This window comes from Malaclemys terrapin, chromosome 19 (assembly GCF_027887155.1).
Source record: "Malaclemys terrapin pileata isolate rMalTer1 chromosome 19, rMalTer1.hap1, whole genome shotgun sequence".
Lineage (NCBI taxonomy): Eukaryota > Metazoa > Chordata > Testudines > Emydidae > Malaclemys > Malaclemys terrapin.
In genome coordinates this window covers 6,062,303-6,085,686 of record NC_071523.1, presented here as the reverse complement: position 1 = coordinate 6,085,686, position 23,384 = coordinate 6,062,303, and the positions used below count along the sequence as shown (strand labels likewise).

General features: G+C 54.5%; 1 protein-coding gene across 1 annotated transcript in view; it reads right to left on the bottom strand.

The window, feature by feature from the left end:
- The window catches only part of CROCC (ciliary rootlet coiled-coil, rootletin), a 70,247-nt gene extending 50,623 nt beyond the window's left edge, over nucleotides 1–19,624 (bottom strand). Inside the window, exons 1-3 of the mRNA XM_054009172.1 lie at nucleotides 19,353–19,624; nucleotides 16,028–16,169; nucleotides 14,813–14,964 (exon numbers count right to left, since the gene is read on the bottom strand). Coding sequence (XP_053865147.1) covers nucleotides 14,813–14,964; nucleotides 16,028–16,169; nucleotides 19,353–19,409 — 351 coding nt within the window. The 5' untranslated portion in view covers nucleotides 19,410–19,624. The remainder of the gene's footprint in view (nucleotides 1–14,812; nucleotides 14,965–16,027; nucleotides 16,170–19,352) is intronic.
- Between the last annotated feature and the right edge of the window lie 3,760 nt (nucleotides 19,625–23,384).

Here is a 23,384-nt window from a genome sequence, read left to right as displayed (position 1 = left end):
CCATTTGGCCCCCCAACAGAATCCAGGGCTTCCCCTCGGAGCCACAGTGCGCAGCGTCTTTGAGTTCGTGCGCTGAAGAAACCTGCTGCCAGGCCAGGGTTACAGGGACATTATTTGTACTTGTTGCATTGCAATAGCACCTATGGGTGCAACAGCACCATCATGGACCAGCACCCTGCACAAACCCAGACCACACGCGCAGCCCCTGCCCTGAAGAACTTGCAATCGAAGCAAATATCCGGCAGCTGAGGCAGAGACACAGAGCTACAAAAGAACTAATAGGAACAGAAAGGGTCGGCGATATATTTCAATGAAAACAAGCTACGTTTGCACAGAAAGGCCCCGGGACCCTTCCTTTCCGGTCGCCTCTGCACAGCCTCCCTGATCCGACTGCACAGGCAATCTGACCAAGGAGAGTTCCCGAGCTGGGAAGGAATCTCGCACTCAACAGCCTTCAGGCTAGAGCAGAAGGCCTGGAAAGTGAAACTGACCAGTCTAGCCTCACCTTCCCCAGCTAAGCGCCAAAGATCAAAGCAGCCATTCAACAACGGACGGAGCTCTTAGGACCAGAGTGTTTATCCTCCGCCACGGGCGTGAGCTTTGGGGTGCCCACTGGGGTCAGGTATAAATATTGTTTCTCTGCAGCAGAGGCCTCTGCGAGTCACATCACATTCTGATGGCGCTGTAGGGGTCAGCCTTCTTGCCCCAAACCCGGCTGATCCTCACGCCACCCGGCCTGCTCCGCACAGAGGGGCAAAGACACTTTGCTGCAGCTCTGATTAGCCACCCTGACTGACGAGTCTCCACCACCCCCAGCCTCCCACATGCCTTGAAAGCAGTCCCCTGTCTGCGTCTAGGTCTGCACCTATTGCTGGAGTCGGAGATACCCGTGCCTTCTTATCTGTAGATGCTACTGTAATAGAGAACCCAGCCGAGATCAGAGTCCCGTCGTGCTAAGCACTGATCACACGTTTAGTACAGTCTCTACCCTCTTGAGCCTCAATAGATCAGACAGAAAAGGTGGGAGGGGAAACTGAGGCACAGAGCGGCAAAATGATTTGCCTAAGGTATCACAGGCAGATCAGTGGCAGCATCAGAACCCAGGTCTCCTAACTCCTAGGCAAATGCCCTATCCACTAGGCCACACAGCCTCTCTAAATCCTTGATTTCCCTTCATTTTATCTAAGAGAAGAGACTCAATGTATTACAGAGCGGGTCCACTTCTGCTCCACGGCGGCCAACAGAACAGAGGCCATCCCAGGCCAACCCGAGCTCCTTACCATTTGGTTCCTCCGCCTCAGCTCCATCTCTTCCACGCGCGTGGTGCCCAACCCCCGACAGCTCCAGCGTATGGCTTGCTCCAGCTTCCGCAGCAAAAGACATTGCGAGATCAGTGCTTGGGGCCACTCCACAGACACAGCACAGAGCCCGGGCGCCACAGGGGCTGCATGCTGCTAACCGGGCATGCTCTTCCCTGGCTGTCAACAAGCAGAGAGCCCCGCGGCATGCACAGCAAACCCTCCCACGCGCGAGAACACGGCAACGCAAACCATGCACCGAACCCCTGGCTGGGTGAGAAAAAAAGTCACCGCCCTGTGATCCCCAGCAAAAGGCGAACAGAGTTCTGAGAGCAAAGACAGCAACTCTGCGAGGACCGACATCTGCATGCAAATTTAAGATCCCAGGGGACTTGGCAATTAAATGTTGTGCTTACAAAGAAGACTGCAAAAAAGATCACCTATACATAGCCAGACTCCTGGGCTGCCAAAGCCTGAAAGGATAAACAGCAGCAGTGCTGCTTAGCTGGTGGCGGGGGCCCTTTGGGGCAGCCGTTGTGAAGGCTAGGAAAGGGGTCTGGAATCTGTAGCAAGTGGCACACAGGGCACTTCGCACCAGGGCAACATCACGTCTTGCATGATACGGGCAGGCAGATTCCTGGTCTAATATCATCTGCGTTATCACATGACCCGAGTCAGAAACCAGGCTGGAGTGAACAAGACTCCACCTGTCTGCGCTGGGCTGGGGGGGAAGTTACCGAGCTAGTGGCGAGAGAACACGCCAGTAACACCAGTTCCCACTGCTGGGCACAGACCCCCCGGGGAGCTGCGTAAGCACAAGAGGACATGGGACTGGCCGACCACTGAGAAATGTAACTTCTGGGGACTTTATGCCACATTAACAAGCATTAAAAATACCTGTCGCACATTCTAACAAGGGCAGGAAAAACTAGATCATCTTTTTGGGGGGGTTCGTTAATTTATTTGCTGCGCAAGATAAAAGTCTTCCCGTACATGCACACAGACCTCAGGCAGGGAGCTCCCACCCAGGAGCCATCCAACCGCCAATGGGGATTCCTAGTATACAGCAACGGTGACAGGACACATAAGCTACGCAGCTTTCCCTGGGGAAGTTACACACGAGCCCGTGCTGGGTCGGGGTTTGGTTCCTTCCATGAACGTAAAAACGGGGCCAGGCTGCTCTGATGAGGCGGAGGGAGCTGGGAACCTTAAGGTGTGAGTTACGAGCTACCATGCTCAAGGCTCAGCTGTGTCTCACGAGGGGCACAGGGGCCCGGGAGACGGGGGGCTCTCGCTCCTATCCAGTCAGAGGACGGACCATCTACGAGCAGCATCTGTAGGAACTCAGGGCCTGATCCATGCTGAAATCAATGGAAGCCTTTCCACCGAGTTCAGCAGGGTTTGGATTAGACCCCTCCCAGGGCCAGAGTGGGTGTTAACTTGGCACAAGTCATCCCATTCTGTAGAACTTTGTGGGTTACGGGTTTGGCTCCCACTCCGTCATGGGGAGGAGAATCCTGCCTTTGCAGGGATGTCGAGTGGGACATTCAGCCAGGAGGCGGCTGGTCCAAGCCCCTCGTCAGTTACTTCAATCAGAGAGGGGTTCGGCAGCGTGGTGAGCCGTGCACCCCAACTGGCCAGGGGGAGTGGGGAGGTCTGGAGTATTTTGAGGCACCCAGGGTCACAGAGGTGCGCTCGCTACCCATCTGCTGTACAGGTTTCATGCCTTTCCAGCCAGCAACAGCCTTCCACTGCAGGATACCCACGTCAGCATTGGTCACCGGGTCCGTTCCCCTCAGGCGCAAGCTCTCCTCTAGCTGCGGCGGGGAGGCAGGTGGAGAGACAGAAAACAGACAGCATGAGCACAGACCCCCGGGAGGAACCAGCCCGGCCCGGTGCCCACAACCGCACACAAAGCAGGGAGGGGAAGCACCAGATCTCCCTAGGAACGGTCCAGCTGAGCTGCAGGGAGAAGGCGCGATGGAGAACCCTAGGAAAGAGGGGGAGAGAAGGAAGAGACGGGGGCAGACGGGGGCCTTAAGAAAAGCTGGAGGAGGACTTTGGCTAATTTGGATGCGCAGCAGAATTTAACCCTCCCCAGCCCAGCCCCTGCAGCCCTGGGTGAGCGCATCGCAGACAGCTGCCATCTCCAGGAGCCCCTCAGGCCAGATGCAAAGAGCCCATCCACCGGCGTTTAGTCACCCGGGGAATCCAGCTGGCTTCGTTGTTAAATGGGCAGTAGACTCATTGGGTGTGTTTTTAGGGTTCGTTTAAGTCAGGTACCAACAGCTGATTCGACAGAGCCTGCGCCAGCTTCGCCCGTGCGGCTCTGCCAGCGCGGTGCAGTCCTGGGCTCCCCCCATCCGGCTCTGGCAACGTGCTTCAGTCGTCACCTGCAGCCCCCTGTGATATTTCCAGTACTACACGTTCCCCCACAGCTCAGCCGGTGCCCAGCAACCCTGCTCTGCCCCCCCCCGGCACCCCAGCCCTGGGATCCCCCCTCAGCTCAGCCAATGCCCCGCAACCCTGCTCTGCTCCCCCCCCCGGTACCCCAGCCCTGGGATCCCCCCTCAGCTCAGCCGATGCCTCTCAACCCTGCTCTGCTCCCCCCCCCATTATCCCAGCCCTGGGATCCCCCCTCAGCTCAGCCGGTGCCCCTCAACCCTGCTCTGCTCCCCCCCCCGGTACCCCAGCCCTGGGATCCCCCCTCAGCTCAGCCGGTGCCCCTCAACCCTGCTCTGCTCCCCCCCGGTACCCCAGCCCTGGGATCCCCCCTCAGCTCAGCCGATGCCCTGCAACCCTGCTCTGCTCCCCCCCTGGTACCCCAGCCCTGGGATCCCCCCTCAGCTCAGCCGATGCCTCTCAACCCTGCTCTGCTCCCCCCCCATTATCCCAGCCCTGGGATCCCCCCTCAGCTCAGCCGATGCCTCTCAACCCTGCTCTGCTCCCCCCCCGGTACCCCAGCCCTGGGATCCCCCCTCAGCTCAGCCGATGCCCTGCAAACCTGCTCTGCTCCCCCCCCGGTACCCCAGCCCTGGGATCCCCTCTCAGCTCAGCCGGTGCCCCGCAACCCTGCTCTGCTCCCCCCCCCCCCCCCGCTCTGCAGCACCTTTGAGGCTTCTAGAGCTAAAACGCTAAAACTGCCAATTGTGCCCATTGGGGGGGGGTGGCCAAACCGCCCACTAGGGTTAAGGTGTCAACTCAGCCGGCACAAAGAGGGCTCCCAAAATCATCCCTCTGCGGCTGGAAGCGGGTCTCAAGCCGGATGCCCAACGGCGAAAAGCCAAAGCTTGCTGCAACCCCCGCGGTGGCGGTCAGCGTCCAGAACAGCAAGCCAGCGGCTGCCTCCGTGGGGCTGTGCACAGAGCAAAACCCTCCCCTGAGAGCCCACCCCACTGCACAGCAACCAGCTCCCACCACCAGCTCAGCCGGGTCCCACCACCACCCCCAGCAAGGCCTATAGCCGGTGGGGTCCACAGAGAGAGGAATGGATCGGCTCTCCCGGCCAGCACACTCCAGTCCTGCCCTCCCGAATGACCCAAGGAGTCACCATAAGGTAGGGGGCCCAGGGATCTGGACTGTGGGCAGCTCATTCGGCACCCTGGGTCTATCCAGCTACTGTAGGGGGCTCTTCCAGGCCAGAAGGAAGAGCAGGGGAATCACAGACCCTCTGTAGCCAGGAGGGCATCAAGGCAGAGCAGGGCCCCCCCGGGAGGGGCTCTCTGAGTCTGTTCTTGCACCCAGTGATGATCAGCTGCGGCTGGTAATGGCATGCAGCTCCCCAGGCAATACCCTCCCTGCCTCCCCCCCGAAGGGCTCCCTCCTAGCATCCCTCTGCAAGGGCACACGGCACCCCCCGCTCCCTCCCCAGCACCCCCCGCCCCAGGCATCCACCGGCCAGCCCAGCTCAGCCCAGGCGGTAGCCACTTGCCCGCTCCACTCGCTTCTTCACGTAAAGCCCAGGGGGGTCCTCAGGGGGCCCGGAGGGGGCCGGATCCTCAGGCTCCATCCTGCAGGCAGCGTCGCCAGACATCTGCGTGCCCAGATCCTTCCCTCTCCCGGCTCCGGCGAGGCACAAAGCCCCGGCGCCTTCGAGACACAGGCTACGAAACCCAGCTGCCGGCGGGGCCCAGGTTGTGCATTGTCTCCCCTAAGCCGCCCGGAGACTCATTCACATTCTAATGGGCGGCTCGGAAACGAGACACAGAGCGAGCGTAATCCGTGGCCTGCCACCGCTCCAGCCTGCCTGCACAGGCCCAGCCGAGGTCGCGTGACCAAGCCGGGTTCATGGGGGGGTCTGCGGAGCAGCCCGTTCGTGCCCAGCTGGAGACTGCTGGCCGGGGAACTCCCGGGTGTCTGCACCAGACATGGACAGACAGACACTAGCGCCGGCAGCCAGAGAGCGCTGTGAAGAACTCCCCCACCCCCCAAGCGGCGTCACTACAGAGATTCAGAGGAGTTCAGTGATATTCCCCCCAGTTCTCCATCCTCAAGGGTCTCGATCCAGGACACCTCCCCTGCCCCGAACTAATCAATGCCAGCCTGAGGGGGTGCACACACACCGCGCCACGTTGCCTCTTCAGGAGGGCTCAGCACACAAGGAACACGTCAAGGATCATCACTCCCTGACATGCTCATCAGCCGTGCCTCAGTTTCCCCATCTGTAAAGCAGGCACGACAACATGCACCCACCCCATACGGCGCTTGCGTGAGTGACGTGCTTCGAGGTGTTTGATGTCTAGAGACGGGGGAAGGGTTCTTATGGCTACTCCAGGCAGAGGCGTTTCAAAGCAAGAGGCGCTCCAGAGGACAACTTGCTAACACAGAGAAGAAGCGGCAACATCTCAACAGTCGGTGGCACCGCCCTTCCAGTGTCCACTTCTGGGCACTTACAGCACGTGGCCCCGAGAGACGACGGGAACTGGCGCTTCAGAAACTCTATAGGTTAGAGAGACAGGCCACTCAGTTCCCGGTGAAGGTGCCGCAGGGCCAATCTGAGCCTCCCGACAGAGAAGAGGGCCCATTAACGGCAGTGCCTGTCTGGAAGTTTAATGCCCCAACTTCGCCTTCTTTAAAAAATAGAAGTGTTTCTACGCTTAGAAAATGCAACAGATTTTAGCCACACCGCAGCACTTCCAGTCCCAGGGGATCAGGCCGGCTTCTTCTCCAGTCAGATCGGGGGAATCAAGCAGAGCTGGGTTCTATTCCCAGATCTCCCAGTGACCCACTGGGTGACCTAGGGATTGTCTCTTCCCTTCTCTGGGCCTCAGTTTCCCCATCAGTACAATTGGGTTAATAATAGGGGTCCATATTTGCAAGACACGTTAGAAGTGCAGTACAAGAGCTAATATTAGAACTGATTCATCCATTCCTTACCCATCCTGGCTAATAGCCATTAATGGACTTAACCTCCAGGAATTTCTCCAGTTCTCTTTTAAACGCTGTTATAGTCCTAGCCTTCACAACCTCCTCAGGGAAGGAGTTCCACAGGTTGACTGTGCGCTGCGTGAAGAAGAACTTCCTTGTATTTGTTTTAAACCTGCTGCCTATTAATTTCATTTGGTGACCCCTAGTTCTTGTATTATAGGAATAAGTAAATAACTTTTCCTTATCCACTTTCTCCACATCACTCATGATTTTATATACCTCTCTCCTATCCCCCCCACCCATCTCTTTTCCAAGCTGAAAAGTCCTAGCCTCTTTAATCTCTCCTCATATGGGACCCGTTCCAAACCCCTAATCATTTTAGTTGCCCTTTTCTGAACCTTTTCTAGTGCCAGTAGATCTTTTTGAGATGAGATCACATCTGTACGGAGTATTCGAGATGTGGGCGTACCATCAATTTATGTAAGGGCAATAATATATTCTCAGTCTTATTCTCTATCCCCTTTTTAATAAATTAATGGAGATATCCCATCTCCTAGAACTGGAAGGGACCTTGAAAGGTCATCAAGTCCAGCCCCCTGCCTTCACTAGCAGGACCAAGTACTGATTTTGCCCCAGATCCCCAATTGGCCCCCTCAAGGATTGAACTCACAACCCTGGGTTTAACAGGCCAATGCTCAAACCATTGAGCTATCCCGCCCCCCGATTCCTAATGATTCCTAACATCCTGTTTGCTTTTTTGACCGCCTCTGCACACTGCGTGAACGTCTTCAGAGAACTATCCACGATGACTCCAAGATCTTTTTCCTGACTTGTTGTAGCTAAATTAGCCCCAACATATTGTATGTATAGTTGGGGTTATTTTTTCCAGTGTGCATTACTTTACATTTATTCACATTAAATTTCATTTGCCATTTTGTTGCCCAATCACTTAGTTTTGTGAGATCTTTTTGAAGTTCGTCATAGTCTGCTTTGGTCTTAACTACCTTGAGCAGTTTAGTATCCTCTGCAAACTTTGCCACCTCGCTGTTTACCCCTTTCTCCAGATCATTTATGAATAAGTTGAATAGGATTGGTCCAAGGACTGACCCTTGGGGAACACCACTAGTTACCCCTCTCCATTCTGAGAATTTACCATTAATTCCTACCCTTTGTTCCCTGTCTTTTAACCAGTTCTCAATCCATGAAAGGACCTTCCCTTTTATCCCATGACAGCTTAATTTACGTAAGAGCCTTTGGTGAGGGACCTTGTCAAAGGCTTTCTGGAAATCTAAGTACACTATGTCCACTGGATCCCCCTTGTCCACATGTTTGTTGACCCCTTCAAAGAACTCTAATAGATTAGTAAGACATGATTTCCCTTTACAGAAACCATGTTGACTTTTGCCCAACAGTTTATGTTTTTCTATGTGTCTGACAATTTTATTCTTAACTATTGTTTTGACTAATTTGCCCCGTACCGACGTTAGACTTACCAGTCTGTAATTGCCAGGATCACCTCTAGAGCCCTTTTTCAATATTGGCGTTACATTAGCTATCTTCCAGTCATTGGGTACAGAAGCCGATTTAAAGAACAGGTTACAAACCATAGTTAATAGTTCCGAAACTTCACATTTGAGTTCCTTCAGAACTCTTGGGTGAATGCCATCTGGTCTCGGTGACTTGTTAATGTTAAGTTTATCAATTAATTCCAAAACCTCCTCTAGTGACACTTCAATCCGTGACAGTTCCTCAGATTTGTCACCTACAAAAGCCAACTCAGGTTTGGGAATCTCCCTAACATCCTCAGCCGTGAAGACTGAAGCAAAGAATCCATTTAGTTTCTCCGCAATGACTTTATCGTCTTTAAGCGCTCCTTGTGTATCTCGATCATCAAGGGGCCCCACTGGTTGTTAAGCAGGCTTCCTGCTTCTGATGTACTTAAAAAACATTTTGTTATTACCTTTGGAGTTTTTGGCTAGCCGTTCTTCAAACTCTTTGGCTTTTCTTATTACATTCTTGCACTTAATTTGGCAGTGTTTATGCTCCTTTCTATTTACCTCACTAGGATTTGACTTCCACTTTTGAAAGGAAGTCTTTTTATCTCTCACTGCTTCTTTTACATGGTTGTTAAGCCACGGTGGCTTTTTTAGTTCTTTTACTGTGTTTCTTAATTTGGGGTATACATTGAAGTTGGGCCTCTATTATGGTGTCTTTAAAAAGCGCCCATGCAGCTTGCAGGGATTTTACTTTAGTCACTGTACCTTTTAACTTCTGTTTAACTAACCCCCTCATTTTCGCATAGTTTCCCCTTTTGAAATTAAATGCCACAGTGTTGGGCTGTTGAGATGGTCTTCCCCCCACAGGGATGTTGAATGCTATTGTATTATGGTCACTATTTCCAAGCGGTCCTGTTATAATTACCTCTTGGACCAGCTCCTGCGCTCCACTCAGGACTAAATCTAGAGTTGCCTCTCCCCTTGTGGGTTCCCGTACCAGCTGCTCCATGAAGCAGTCATTTAAAGTATCGAGAAATTTTATCTCTGCATTTCGTCCTGAAGTGAAATGTTCCCAGTCAATATGGGGGTAATTGAAATCCCCCGTTATTATTGGGTTCTTAATTTTGATAGCCTCTCTAATTTCCCTTAGCATTTCATCATCACTATCACCGTCCTGGTCAGGTGGTCGATAATAGATCCCTAATGTTATAGTCTTATTAGAGCATGAAATTTCTATCCATAGAGATTCTATGGAACATGTGGATTCACTTAAGATTTTTACTTCATTTGATTCTACATTTTCTTTCACATATAGTGCCACTCTCCCCCTCCTCCCTCCCCCCCCCCCCCACGACCTGTTCTGTCCTTCCGATATATTTTGTACCCCGGAATGATTGTGTCCCATTGATTGCTCTCAGTCCACCAGGTTTCTGTGATGCCTATTATATCAATATCCTCCTTTATCACAAGGCACTCTAGTTCACCCATCTTATTATTTAGACTTCTAGCATTTGTGTACAAGCACTTCAAAAACTTGTCGCTGTTTATTTGTCTGCCCTTTTCTGATGTGTCAGATTCTTTTTTATGTGAATGTTTCTCATCTGATCTGGCCCTTACATTATCCTCCTCCATCCTCTGCTCCTGACGATAACCTGGAGATTCTCGATCATTAGACTCTCCCCTAAGAGAAGTCTCTGTCCGATCCACATGCTCCTCTGCAGCAGTCGGCCCCCCCACCCACCCACCCCCCATCTCCTAGTTTAAAAACTGCTCTACAACCTTTTTGATATCGTCTCAGCTTGGTGGAGTCTGGAATAAACTGCCCAAGAGGTGAGCCCGCCCCACCTCTCTGCTCATCTCATTATTAGTATTATTACATATTCCGCCTTTTCCAAAGGCTCAGGCCCTGGAATGAACAAAGTTTACCATCTCCCTTAGCAACTGCTGCCTTAGCAACCAGGGATTCCTTCCATTCTTCTGCCCCGTTGCCACGGACACCAGGGCTGTCGCTAGCCCAAAATGCTGCCTCAAAAGAAGATGAGAAACCGTGAGGGGGCTCGCGCCTCCCTGCCACAGCTCCTGCTCCCCCCCACACACAGGGTAGGTCAGTTTCTGGGGTCCAAGCGCACAGACGCCGCCAGGCCCCATAATTTGGGGGTCTGGAATATAAAGGTGCCGGGTTATGCTGCACAATTCCGCACTGACGTGCCGGCCCCTGCTGTTGCCCTCACCCCCGGCCCTGCGGCACTCAGCTCTACTCTGCCCTTGGCCCCTGTGCTGACAGCAGGGGCTAGTTAGCGCCAGCTGTGATGGTGATTTCACGACAGGGACACTAACCCACTCAGAAATGGACAGAGACCCATTACCATCCCCAACTGCTGTAACACAGACCACGGCAGTAGCACCAGATGGTAGCACCTGCCCATCACCACCAACCAGGACTGCACTTGAAATAGTGACTGAGAAAGGCAACATGTTCCTCCAGGGATGGGCTGGGCTAGCAAAGAGGAAGGTTGCCACTGGAGAGGCCAAGCGGCTCAGGCACAGGACTGGGACTCAGGAGACCTGCATTCTGTTCCTGGCTCAGCCACCGGCCTGCTGGGTAATCTTGGGAAAGTCACTTTCCCCTTCGGTGCCTCAGTTTCCCCACCTGCACAGAGGGGATAATGATCCCGACTTCATGGGTTGAGATCTACCGATGACAAGCGCTATCCCAGAGCTGTGGTTTATTATTATTATTTCCATAAGGACAGACACACAGCCACCATCACTGAAGCGAGCTATGCCAAGCGCTCCCAGGCCAGCGAAGCCGGAGATAACCGCCGCTCCCATGCTTAGCCTCGAAGGAAAGAATCTGCCGTCATTCGGACCGAGCTAAGCTCATCAATCACCGCCCCATTCCCAGCTCACAGCGTGTGATGCTCAGAGTTCACAAAGAGCTCCTTGCGCATCGATCTACAGCGCCTGGGATCAAACCTCTCTCCGGCCATCTAGCCAGGGGAGCCATTCGCTGCTTTCTCTCTCCCCAGAGCCTTGTAGGAACGCCTTTCCGCAACGATCCCAGACTAACCCAGTGTGGCTGCTGCCAGAGCATTGCCGCAACTGCATGGTCACAACACACAGACATTTGACCCCTGGTCACCCCTCCGTACAGATGGAGGGGCAGCCAGACTACATGGTGCTGCGACCGGGCACCTGGGGAGTCGGTTCCTGTACTGCCCTCAAAAAATATCTGAATTGGTGCCACTGCCTTGTAGTGGTTGGTATTCCACTTTCACACCATGCAGCTCTCTCCTCTCCTTCATCACCCTCTGCCGTCAACCCCCCTCCAGCCCGCCCCACGCTGCTGAGATCACTGCCCCCCTGCAGCACTGATCATTGCTTCTCGTGGGATCCCTGGCAACCCCCCCCAGAGTCTGCGCTTCTCCTCCGCACCTTCAAAGCTCTCCAGCCTGCCCGCATCTCGGCCTTGATCTCCTCCTGCGCCTGCTAACTAAGGGTACATCTACCCTGGAGCTGGAAGGGGTCAGTTCTAGCTCAAGGAGACATACCGGCGCTAGCTCCGATCCAGCTAGTGTGCTAAACATAGACATGTAACCTCAGCGGCACAAGGGGCTAGCTGCCTCAAGTACATACCGATGGCCGCAGACAGGGCATTCTTGGGGCGGTGAGCCAAGTCCCCTTCCCCACTCCAAACTTTCTCCCTTCTCCCGCTGCCCCTCACTTGGGAACAGCCTAATACCACCCCGGTCCCCTCCTTCAAACAACTCCCAACCTCCAGCTCCCGCGATCGCCCCTCAGTTGGGGTGTATTCTGCGATCTACTCGTGCAAAGTCCTCTGCACAGCGTGTTATTAGCTGGGTGCAGTTCAGCTGTCATACAGCACTACAGGTGCTGTTTACATACACGCAACCACCGCCCACCACCTCCCTCCCCCCCCAGGGGCCAGAGCATCCGCCCAGCACCCTCCCTCCCCTGGGGGCCAGAGCCCACCAAGGGACTCCGACCTAAGTGCTTTTCAGAGATTTGTTACTGCACTTGGAGAAATCCAGCAACAAAACCTCCATTCAAGCAGCCCGACGGGCGGGAGTTGGGAGTGGGAGGGTCCCTCTGGCCCAACATCCCCCTCGGGGCCTTCGCTGCAGCCGGAGTCGCACAAAGGACGGGATTCAGAGCTTCCATTGTAGCTGCTGGTTTGAAATCAAACGCTCAGTGTCACTGGAAGGGGCTTTTCTGAGCTTTAACCCCCGTGGCCCGCCCGGCTGTGTCGGGCGCGGGTCAGTACCCCACCCCCAAGGTGAGTGCCAAGGACACCAACCAGCTGCTATCCCAACCACTAGCCACCAGGCCTTTTATTTCCTCTGGGGCAAGTCCCAGCAAGCCCCGGTCACATTCCCTGCAAGAACATGCTCAGACAGGCCCCTGATCCTGGCGCGGACAAGAACACACACAACTTCCCTCAGAATCAGCCAACCTGTGTATTCCACCGGGTCACTGCCCCAGACGTGCCGCTGTGCACGGGGGCCCCCGGCAGGGAAACACGTTGCATTGTGGGCTGCCAGTTTTGGTTGACCAGGTTCCTGGAGGTTTCATCACATGACATAACCTTTCATTAAAGATTAAGCTCTAATGCCTGGAGACTCCAGGGCAATCCTGGAAGGGTGGCAACTCTCTATCAGTCGGCCCCCGCAGCACGTTCCCATCTTGGCACATCAATGCGAGAGAGCTGGGACTTTCCGCCCAGCAGGAGGTCGAGAGCAGCCAGGCATGCAACTCCACGGGCCCCCCTAGCGAGGCAGGAGCAGCCAAGACCCCAGCAACAACGTGCACTGGTAGAGAGGCAACAACCAGGAGCCCTCTCTCCCCACAGCGCTTACTGGCGAGGGCTGAGTTGAAATGCTGCACAGACGCGCTACAAGCTGGAAACTCAACCCAGCTATCAGAACATGCTTCCCAGCCCCGCTGTAGTGCTTAACGCAGTGCCAAAGGAGCGCCATTGCCTGAGGACAGCCATTCCCTGGTTCCTAACCAGATCTCAGGGCTCAGCTGGTTTCAATGTGGCTATCCCTCTGTGGGGGGAGGGATAGCTCAGTGGTTTGAGCATTGGCCTGCTAAACCCAGGGTTGTGAGTTCAATCCTTGAGGGGGCCATCTAGGGCAAAAAACTGTCTGGAGATTAGTCCTGCTTTGAGCAGGGGGTTGGACTAGATGACCTCCTAAGGGTCCCTTCCAACCCTGATATTCTATGAAGGGGAAGAGTCAGGTTTAAGACAAGGCGAGATGTTCTGAGCACACCGGCCGGGGAAGAGTCCCGAAGTGATGGGGGTCACCAACCCCAAGAGACCAGACGCAAAACCAAATCGAACCCAGGAGATTTGCTGCCAAGCTAGAACACACAGGGCCCCATCCCCAGTGCATGGGCCTCCTGCACACGCACCCTCACCACCGGCACTGGAGGTGGAAGAGGCTCCAAGGAGATCCCGGGGGTGGGGAGGGAGGATGTTTCTTCAGACTCAACTGCCCTACTGCACCTCATTAAGGCCTGATGGCTAGAGCGGGGCAAATCACAGATTGTTCTGTTCACGGCTGGTAATGCCCAAAAAATGGGGGTCTCTAGTTATTTTGGGTCACCCGGAAAAAAAACAAGATTTTTCTAAATTTTTGGCCAATCGAAAAGTCGTGAAAAAACAATTGTGGCTTGAACGAAGAAAGATGGCGGCTCGACGTTGAGCATTAAGCGGGAGATGTGATAGACGTCTCTAAAATCACGACTGGTGTGGAGAAAGTGAATAAGGCAGTGTTATTTACTCCTTCACATAACACAAGAACCAGGGGTCACCCAATGAAATTAATAGGCAGCACAGTCAGTCTGTGGAACTCTTTGCCAGAGGATGGTGTGAAGGCCAAGACTATAACGGGGTTCAAAAAAGAACTAGATAAGTTCATGGAGGACGGGTCCAACAATGGCTGTTAGCCAGGATGGGCAGGGATGGTGTCCCTAGCGTCTGTTTGCCAGAAGCTGGGAATGGGCGACAGGGGATGGATCACTGGATGATTCCCTGTTCTGTTCATTCCCTCTGGGGCACCTGGCACCGGCCACTGTCGGAAGACAGGACACTGGGCTACATGGACCTTTGGTCTGACCCAGTCTAGCCGTTCTTATGTTCTTATTTTCCCTTTAATGTTTTTGTCATAAAATTCGAGGGCATTTCAACGTGAAAAGTTGAAATGTTTCGTTTGGAAAATGTCAAAAGGAAACGTTCTGACATTTTCAGAATTTTTTTCAGTGTGTTTTCCCCCCCGACACACACACGCACACACACACACATACACACACACTCTCTGCTTCAACCAAAACACTTTGGTGAAATCGACCGGAATCTGCGGAATGTTTCAGTCGATCTCACTCTTCACTTTTTTTTGCCCCAAAAAAAAAAAAAAAAAGTTTCAGATGAAAAGTTTTGCCCAGCTCCGATGACGACCTCCCCTCCCTCCCATGGCAGAGCCCCATTTCTGGCACAAAGGACTTCTCCCTGAGCACAGAGCTCAATGGAGCTGCCCCAGCACATCCTATGGTGCCTGCCTGAACACAGACCCAGGGGCGGGGGGAGGATCCACCCCCATCCGGACAGGCACGGCTTCCCACACCTACCCTCTCACTGATGGCGTTGTATTTGATGGCCAACTCATCGCGCTCGGCCCGGCTCTGCGCCAGCAGGTCCTCGACACGGGACAGCTCCTGCTGCAGGATGCGGTTCTCCTCCTGGAGGGAGAGGAGCGACGACATCTCCCCAGGGCAGGCTGCTGTGGGGAGAAGAGCGAGAGCCATAGCAGAGCAGGGCAGGACGGGCATCAGCGCCCACCCCAGAGCCACAGGGAGGCGGCTGCCTGGAGAAGAAGCTGGCCCTGTGGCTCTCCTAGCAGAGCTCCAGATCGCCCCGGTTTAAGGCCTTGGTAACAGGCATGACATCCACAATACTAGATGCGGCCGCATGGGTGATCACCCACGTTCCACGTGACGCACCCGTCGGTGCCACAGAGCGAGGTGGGGCCAGCCCAGCCCTGTCCCCTTCCTCCCGAGCCCAGGGCAGAGTCGCAGCAGGATTTCCTGGGAACCCTCAACACAAGCCTCCCAAGCCAGCGGCCAGTGGCAGCACAAGATGTAGAGCCCTTTGTGGGAAGACGGAGGCTGATGGATACAGCCAGACCCTGGGCTCCAAGAGATGGAGAAGAAAGTGGGGCCGGGGGTGCTGGGCGGGGGGGGAATATCAACTGAGGTACAAGGCAGCCGTAGCTCCAAGCCCCTCCCTGGGCCGCATTGCTTTGCTGCCTAAATCAGCGACCACCTTTGGCAGTGGACACCCAGACTGGGCGCTCCACCAGGGCAGAGTCCCGGGGTACTGAAAGGGTTAATCTGGCTGCTGTGGGTGGCCCAGCTCTCCCCTGGTTTGGTGGGCCCCACAGCAAGGGAGGTTTTGTGGGAGGGGCCACGAGCCTTTAAAGCACCAGTTTTGCACTGCATGGGGGATGGGGAATTTAGCAAGGCAGCCGGCCTGCTTGGATCCAGACGGATCACTGCAGACTGGGGTCTAGTCTCTGCAAAGGCGGCTGCACTCCACACCATCTAGGCATGGTCCTGAGGCTCCTGGCAAGCTACCAGCTCAGCCATCAGGTGGGCACAGCCTGGCAAGGACCAGGGGCCAAGAACCCGCCGAGAAGCTGCTCCTTGGTGGCTGTGGTTTGGCGTGGCCGGGCAGAACCCACGCACTCCCCCAGCACAAGGCTCAGCCCAGTAGGGTACGGCGGTGAGCGGGTTAGACTGATGGACACGGAGAACGGCAGGGGGGCAGCACTGCCACAACCCTACCTGGGCTCTCCTGCTGCAACAGGTTCTCAGCGACGATCTCTCGGATCCGGGCGGGCAGGCGGGTGGGGGGCGCGTCCTCAGAGCTGCCCCGAATGGTAAGACTCTTCCCCTCCCCTGAGGTCAGCACGCTGCTCTCCAGCTTCTGTGGGGCGCAAACACAGCAGGCTGAGCGTGAGAGCCAGGCCCGCCAACCTGGCACTGGGTCGCTTGTTCCCCCTACGGACAGGAGCTACCCCAGGAGGTCTCCATAGCCCGTACGGCCTCCTCCTGGCCCTTCGTGGCCGTGTCCACCTTGGCAAATGCCTTGAACTCGCCCTGCACCTTCCTGGCACTGCAACTCGTGCTCCCCAGACAGACATACTGGGAGGCAGCCTTGTGCTGCTCAGACACCAGTCAGCCAATCAAGACACAATGCAAAGACACCGTCCAACCCTCCTAACCAGCTGTGGCTGGGATACAGGTGACTGACTGTGGAGAGGCCAATGACAGGAAGTCGGGATGCTCAAGACTCCGTCTAGCTGGATTGGACCCAGGTCCCCAGAAACATCACAGGCAAAGCCAACATGGAACCAGGGGATTAGCAGCCAACCTGCTGACCTGGGTTCAAATCCTGCAGGTCTGGTGGGTTTCACCCTATCACATATCCAGCCATGCTGTAACCTCACTGCACGCACCTGCTCAGGAGAGGGACACGCCTGCAGTGGCCCAGGACGGAGGAGCAGGGCAGAGATGAGGGAGGAGCAGCAAGAACAGCGGTGGGCATGGGGGAGTTTACACAGCACCTGGTTGCTCTACAGGTCCTTTGCATTGTGCTAATACCCACATTCACCCCGAACAGCAGAGGAAAGAAACGTCAGCAGGAGCTGGGAAAGGAAATACTGGGGGGAGGGGGAGATTTAGCGGCCCCTGGCCCCAAGATGCTAGTGTAAGAGATCAGTGCCCCAGCACCCCCATGATTGGACTCGGTCAGGGACAAATAAATAAACCGAATCCACTGGACTTTGACATGCCACAAAAATCCTTGGCAACACCCAGGCTGCCGGCCACTGCGGGTTCCATTTTCCACCCTCATTTGCTTAAACGTGGCATCATCTTTCCCAGGGAGGACGACAGCACCTCTAGGGTCCTGGTCACCACCTGCCTGTCCTGGGTTCAGATCACGCGGGGGAAAGTCACATCAGGCTCCTGGGTCATTTCCCCTTCACTTGTCACCAGCAAGGCCGACGGATGGTTGTTTCAGCTGCAATGGGATCAACCCACCCTTCCCCAAGGGAGATTCATGGGGCCAGGCCAGACCCAATAGTCCCTGGGGTCAGGCTGAGAACGAGAGGAGAAGAGGATTTTTACTGTCAGCCCCAATCAATGGGGCGCCAGATCCTAGCCTCCAGCTCCTGGCCCTGGGGAGAACAATCCTCACACCCCGTCGCTCGCTTTCTAGTGCTGGGCTGACAACCCAGGAGGCTGAAGTCCTCAGGTAGCGCCTGATCCAAAGCCCGCAGAGGTTGATGGTGGGTCCATCGCGGGCAGGGCAAGCTCCCACCGTGACACCGTCCATTCAACCCTCGGCCTCACCGCAGAGGCAAAGGGGCCGGGGGTGAGAAAGGTTTTTGTGGGGTGTGGAAATCTGGGCACGAGGGACCTGGCTGGAGACCAACCCACTCGCTTTACACAGGCCACTGAACAGCCACCAGGATGGAAGCAACTTCCCATCGCTCCTGGCAGTTCAGACCCAAACCAAGAGCTCGGAGGCAAAAGGCTCCCAGTTCCATTAGCAAGCCCCAGCCCCTCTACTTATCCCACGAGGAGCCCAGATTTGGACCCAAGTTTCTCAGGGGTGCAGCTCAGAGCTGTGACACCCCCAGAATCCAGGAATGGGCAAAGCACTTTGCAAACACTTTCTAGGTGCAAGCTCCCCAAGAAGCCCTTACAAACACGGACCTAATCTCTTCCTGCCCCGCCACACCCGTCCCTGCCAGGGCAATACGGACAAGCATCCTTTACCCGTCGGCTCACCTCACACCCGAGAGCTCTACGGTATCTTCCAGAGAGGCTCTCCCCCTGGCCTGGAATGGGCTTGGGAGTCAGACCCAGCCCTGCCTCCGAACCCGGTTCCTTTGCAGCTTTCATTTCAGGGGATAAAAATAGTGCCCTAATACAAAGCAATCCAATCAGGTGCCAGCGTGTGCACCCGTTTTGAGCCTGTCGAGGGGCTGACAGGCAGGCCCGGCTCCAGGCACCAGCTTCTCAAGCAGGTGCTTGGGGCGGCCGCTCCGGAGAGGGGCGGCACGTCCAGGTATTCAGCGGCAATTCGGCGGACGGTCCCTCACTCCGCCTGGGAGCGAAGGACCTCCCGCCGAATTGCCGCCGCAGATCACGATCGCGGCTTTTTTTGTTTGTTTGTTTCGGCTGCTTGGGGCGGCCAAAACCTTGGAGCCGGCCCTGCTGACAGGTGATCTGCACAGGGGGTTAGAAAAGTTGGGTTTTTCTGCTTCTTTCCTTACTGGAGGACTCTGCAGCCAGGTGGAGAACTTCGAGGATGATGCGATTACAAGCATCAAACCCGAGCAACGATGTTTTTTTAAAACCCACGCATATAACTCCAATGCCTGGCACATGCTTGGGAGCCAACACTCCAGGATGGATTAAATTACACGGGCGCCCCTTTAATAACTGGCCCATACATCTCCCACCCTGTCTCTAGCTGTCCAAGCAACAACTGGGAAGGCAAGATATAATATTCCAGATATTGTACGGTTTAAAAAAGAAGGGGGGGGGGGAGGAGAAGAAAAAACCTTTCAAGCTTCACATATATGTCCTAAAAAATTTCATCAGCTTAGCAGCTCACCCTTAATCCAAGCAAGCAGCATTTTCAAGGAGGCCTTTCAGGACTGGCTCATACACTGTTGCTACCCAAACAGTCAAGACAAAGGGCAAAGAGGGGTCTTTGGAATATACCAGGGGCCTGATTCGCCTCTCGTTGGCCCCAGTGTAAATCGCGAGCAGCCCCACTGAAATCAGTGTGAAACCGGTGTGAAACCCGAATCAGGCACTGGGTCCCCCAGCAATTCTCCCGGTCCTGGGGGGTGTAAAATGGCTCAGAAGTCGGGGCTGGCTTGAGCCACAGCAGGGAGAGGGGGAGTCGGTCGGTGCCACACGTACAGGCTCCGCTTGCAAGGCGAGGAAGCGCGTGAAACCCAGGAGTTTCCGATCCGGAGTGAGACCAGAACCGGGCGCTCCCTCCTCCCCCGAGTCCCTGCCCGGGTCCTTTCAGCCTGGCGCCCCGCAACCCGAGCAGCCCCTCGGAAAAGCGAAACCACCCACCAACCTGGATCACCGCCTCCAGCTTCAGCTCGGCGTCCGCTGCGCGCTCGGGGGCGCTCATGGGGGGGTCCCCGGGAGATCCGCGAGCCCCCCGCCAGCCGGCCCAGCCCAGCCCGCTCCCTCCCCGCTGCTAGCGGCTCAGGGGCGTCCCATCGCCTGGGGCCCCCCGCGGGCCCTTCCCCGGGCAGCGCCCGCTCCGCACCCAAAGCGCAGCGCCCGGGGACTCGGGATTCGGGTGAAGTCCCGCTCCCCCGTGTGACCCTCCGGGCAGGGAGACCCAGGGCGGCCCGGGAGGCGGGCAGGCGGCCCAGGGATCCCGCCCCTTCCTGGAGATTTCATTCATGGCCATCCTTCTCCCTGCCCTGGGGTCCTAGCGCTCCCCAGCCACCCGCCGCAGAGAGGGAGACAGGGGCCCTGGACGTGGCTACGAGCTTTGGGCTGGTTATAGCCACCGCAGGAGCCCTGAGTGCTGGGGGGAGAAAGGGGGGAAAGTGGGTTCTACAGTTACAGGTGCCCCCGCCCCCAAGGAGTTTGGGGAGACTAGGATCAAAGGGTGTTAAAACACGTTAATCGACACGTTTTAAAGCTGAGTGTGGACAGGGTAAAGGGTTATGCTGAGGCAAAGAATTTAGGATTCAAACAGGGAAGGGACATTTCTACAGGGATGGAGAATATGCAGTTGCCATTACTGACAAGGAAAACTGTGGGATGGATATTCAGCCCCGTGCTTCCGGGCTTAAGGCAATCTCTAACTATTAAAGATCAGGATAAGACCCACTGTGGAGGGCAATTTACCCACATCTGCCCCCTGAAGGGGAGGGGTCTTGAACAATGATGGATTAGCTACTGGGCCAACAGCACCCGTGCCCAGGGGCCCCAGCCAATTGGGGGGGGCCTGGAAAAATGGGCACCCTAACCCGCTTCGCCCATCCGCCCTGCCAGGGAGCGGGGTCAGGGAACAGGGACTTGCCCTACTCTGCCCACCCGACATTACTGCTGGGGAGCGGGGGAAACCTGACCCCATTTCCCTGGCAGCAGCGGGGGGGGGGGAAGGACTGCAGGTGGAAGGAGTGGGGCAGGGCCCCCACTTGCTCTGGTCCAGGGCCCTACAAAACTGTCATCTGCCTCTGGTCTTGAACCTTCTTCTGAAGCTGTCCACTGTCAGAGCCAGGATACTGGGACAGACAGACTGATCCAGTCCAGCACCTGCCATCCCCAGCATCCGGGAATCTCTCAGGCACCATGGGCCTGAAAGCTCCTTCCTTTTACTAGCTAGTAGGGAACACGGATTCATGTGATCAGACTCCTGCTAGTCAAAGGCTGATGTGACAGATTAAGCCCCCAGGAAGGGTCCAGAAGAGAAATCAACCTGCTAGAAAACCCAGCACCTCTCCCAGGCCTGAGAATTTTGCTGTAAATCACACTATGCTTGAAAACATACAGCACTCTCAAACGTGCCCCTCCCCTCTGTGCCCCCTGCCACTAACGGCCGGGGAGAATCAGACTAATACTTTGCCCTTCTTGGGAGCCTTTTGCCCAGGAAGAACTTTACAGACTCATGAAGCCACACAGCACCTCTGGCAGGTGGATAGTATTAGACCCATTTTACAAATGGGGAAACTGAGGCACAGAAAGACAAAAGGGACTCGCCCTCGGTCACCCTGCAAAGTTGGTGGGAGAAGCTGGAAATGGAACTCAGTGAATCCGTCTCCCTGTGTCCTGTTCTACCCACTAAGCGACACTGTCTTGAATAAAGGCAGCTTCAACCTAGCCACCTGGTCTCCTGAGAAGCCAGAGGGATGGGCAGCAGGATTTCCAGCAACTGAAGCAAATGGCACAAAAAGGCCATTATACTGCCCCAATCAGGTTACACTGCGTCCTCTTGCCTACCAAGGTATAGTGCATCTAAGGGATGTCTACACTGCACTGGGTAACTGCAGCTCAGATAGGCGTACCGGTGCTACCTCTAACCCTGCTAGCACAACTAAAAACAGCAGTGAGGACACAGTGGCATGGACCCTGGCACAGACTGTACCTAGGGTTCCAGATGGGCTCGCACAGGCCACGCTGAAGCCCGTGCCACCGCATCTTCACTGATTTCTTTAGCCGTATTCCTAATGGGCATGCCTCCCCGAGCTGCACTCAAACCTCCGATCGCAGGGTAGACCTACCCAAAGACACAGGATTCACACCGTCCTTCTGGGCTCACAGCTGGGACCCTAACTTTACACTTCACAGCTGTCTCTTACACGAGCATTTTTAGAAGACTCTCCCACGGTTGCACTAGCACCGGTGCAGCTCTGCTGGTGCTAGTGATAGTGCAAACCCTAATGGGGGCCAGGCATTGGTGTTATCACCACTGCCTCAGCTAACCTGCCTTCTGGTGGACAAGGCTCAAAGGGGACATCTCTGGTGTCACCAACATCATCATCTGAAAGCAAAGCAGGGTGCACTAGGACCCAAGAGTAGCCTGGCTTTGGAGCGGGGAGGAGGGGGGATCAAGCCAATGGGGGAGAGGGATATGATGCGAGATGGTGCTTTGCCCAACCCCTAAGCAACCGTCACTATGACAACTTCAAACCTCCATTACTATGGTAATACAAATGTGGGCAAACTCCATTGCTGAAGAATCCCGCCTTTTCAGACCTTGATGGGGCTTAAGCAGAAGCGAGGCCCTTTGTTACTTTGCTAAACTTTCCTGGTAACTTATCAGTATTTATTACAAAAATTAAACAGTGGGTGAACATCGATTATTAACATCGAAATTAACAGTTTTCAGGATAAAGATCAGAGTTACTATGGGGAGACAGGAGGACAGTAAAAAAGCAACGGATAGAAAAAAGTAAAAGTATTGAAAGTCAAAGCAGTTTAATACTGTGGTTTACTTCACAAATTGGACACTAACCGTATTTTCACCCATGCGGGCATCTTCCGCTACATTGCCTAATTTTAACAGACAGCCTCGCTTTTAACACTTCGACTGACTTATTATTAACAAACACTTTCACCTAATGTAGTGGATTGGATTTCCTTAACACACAGCATTTTTATGTACCTGAGTGGTCCCAAATTCGGCTGTAAATCAGTAAAAATTAAACAATCGTTTTTGTGAAACCTGGAAATATAGGACCTAACCACATCAGCTACAACATCACCGGCTCGTTCACCTGCACATCTACCAATGTGATCTATGCCATCATGTGCCAGCAATGCCCCTCTGCCATGTACATTGGCCAAACCGGACAGTCTCTATGCAAAAGAATAAATGGACACAAATCAGATGTCAAGAATTATGACATTCAAAAACCAGTAGGAGAGCACTTCAATCTCCCTGGACACTCAATAACAGACTTAAAAGTGGCAATTCTTCAACAAAAAAACTTCAAAAACAGACTCCAATGAGAAACTGCAGAACTGAAATTAATTTGCAAACTGGACACCATCAAATTAGACTGAATAAAGACTGGGAGTGGATGGGTTACTACAAAAACTAATTTCCCCCGACTGTTACTCACACCTTCTTGTCAACTCTTTGAAATGGGCCACCCTGCTTACATTGGCCTCATCACCACTACAAAAGTGACTTTTCTTCCCTTGGTATTTTACTGTTGAGAACAGGCCACTTCCATCTTAATTGAATTGGCTCGTTAGCACCGACCCCCCCACACACACTTGGCAAGGCAACTCCCATCTTTTCATGTGCTGTGTATATATACCTGCCTATTGTATTTTCCACTCCATGCATCTGATGGAGTGGGTTTTAGCCCACGAAAGCTTATGCCCAAATAAATGTGTTAGTCTCTAAAGGGCCACAAGGACTCCTCGTTGTTTTAACTGACAATGAAAGGCCTTAAGTAGAAGCAAACGTTGGAAGACCCCAGTGTTCCCCATGAGGCCATCTGTAGAGAGGTTAGGTTGGTAAGAATCCTTCCCAAACAACAAATATTTTCATCTTAAAATCAGCCTGTAAATGGAGAGAATCTCATACAAATAAACTGAGAATGAACGAGGCAGAAATTAACAGCTGCAGATAAGC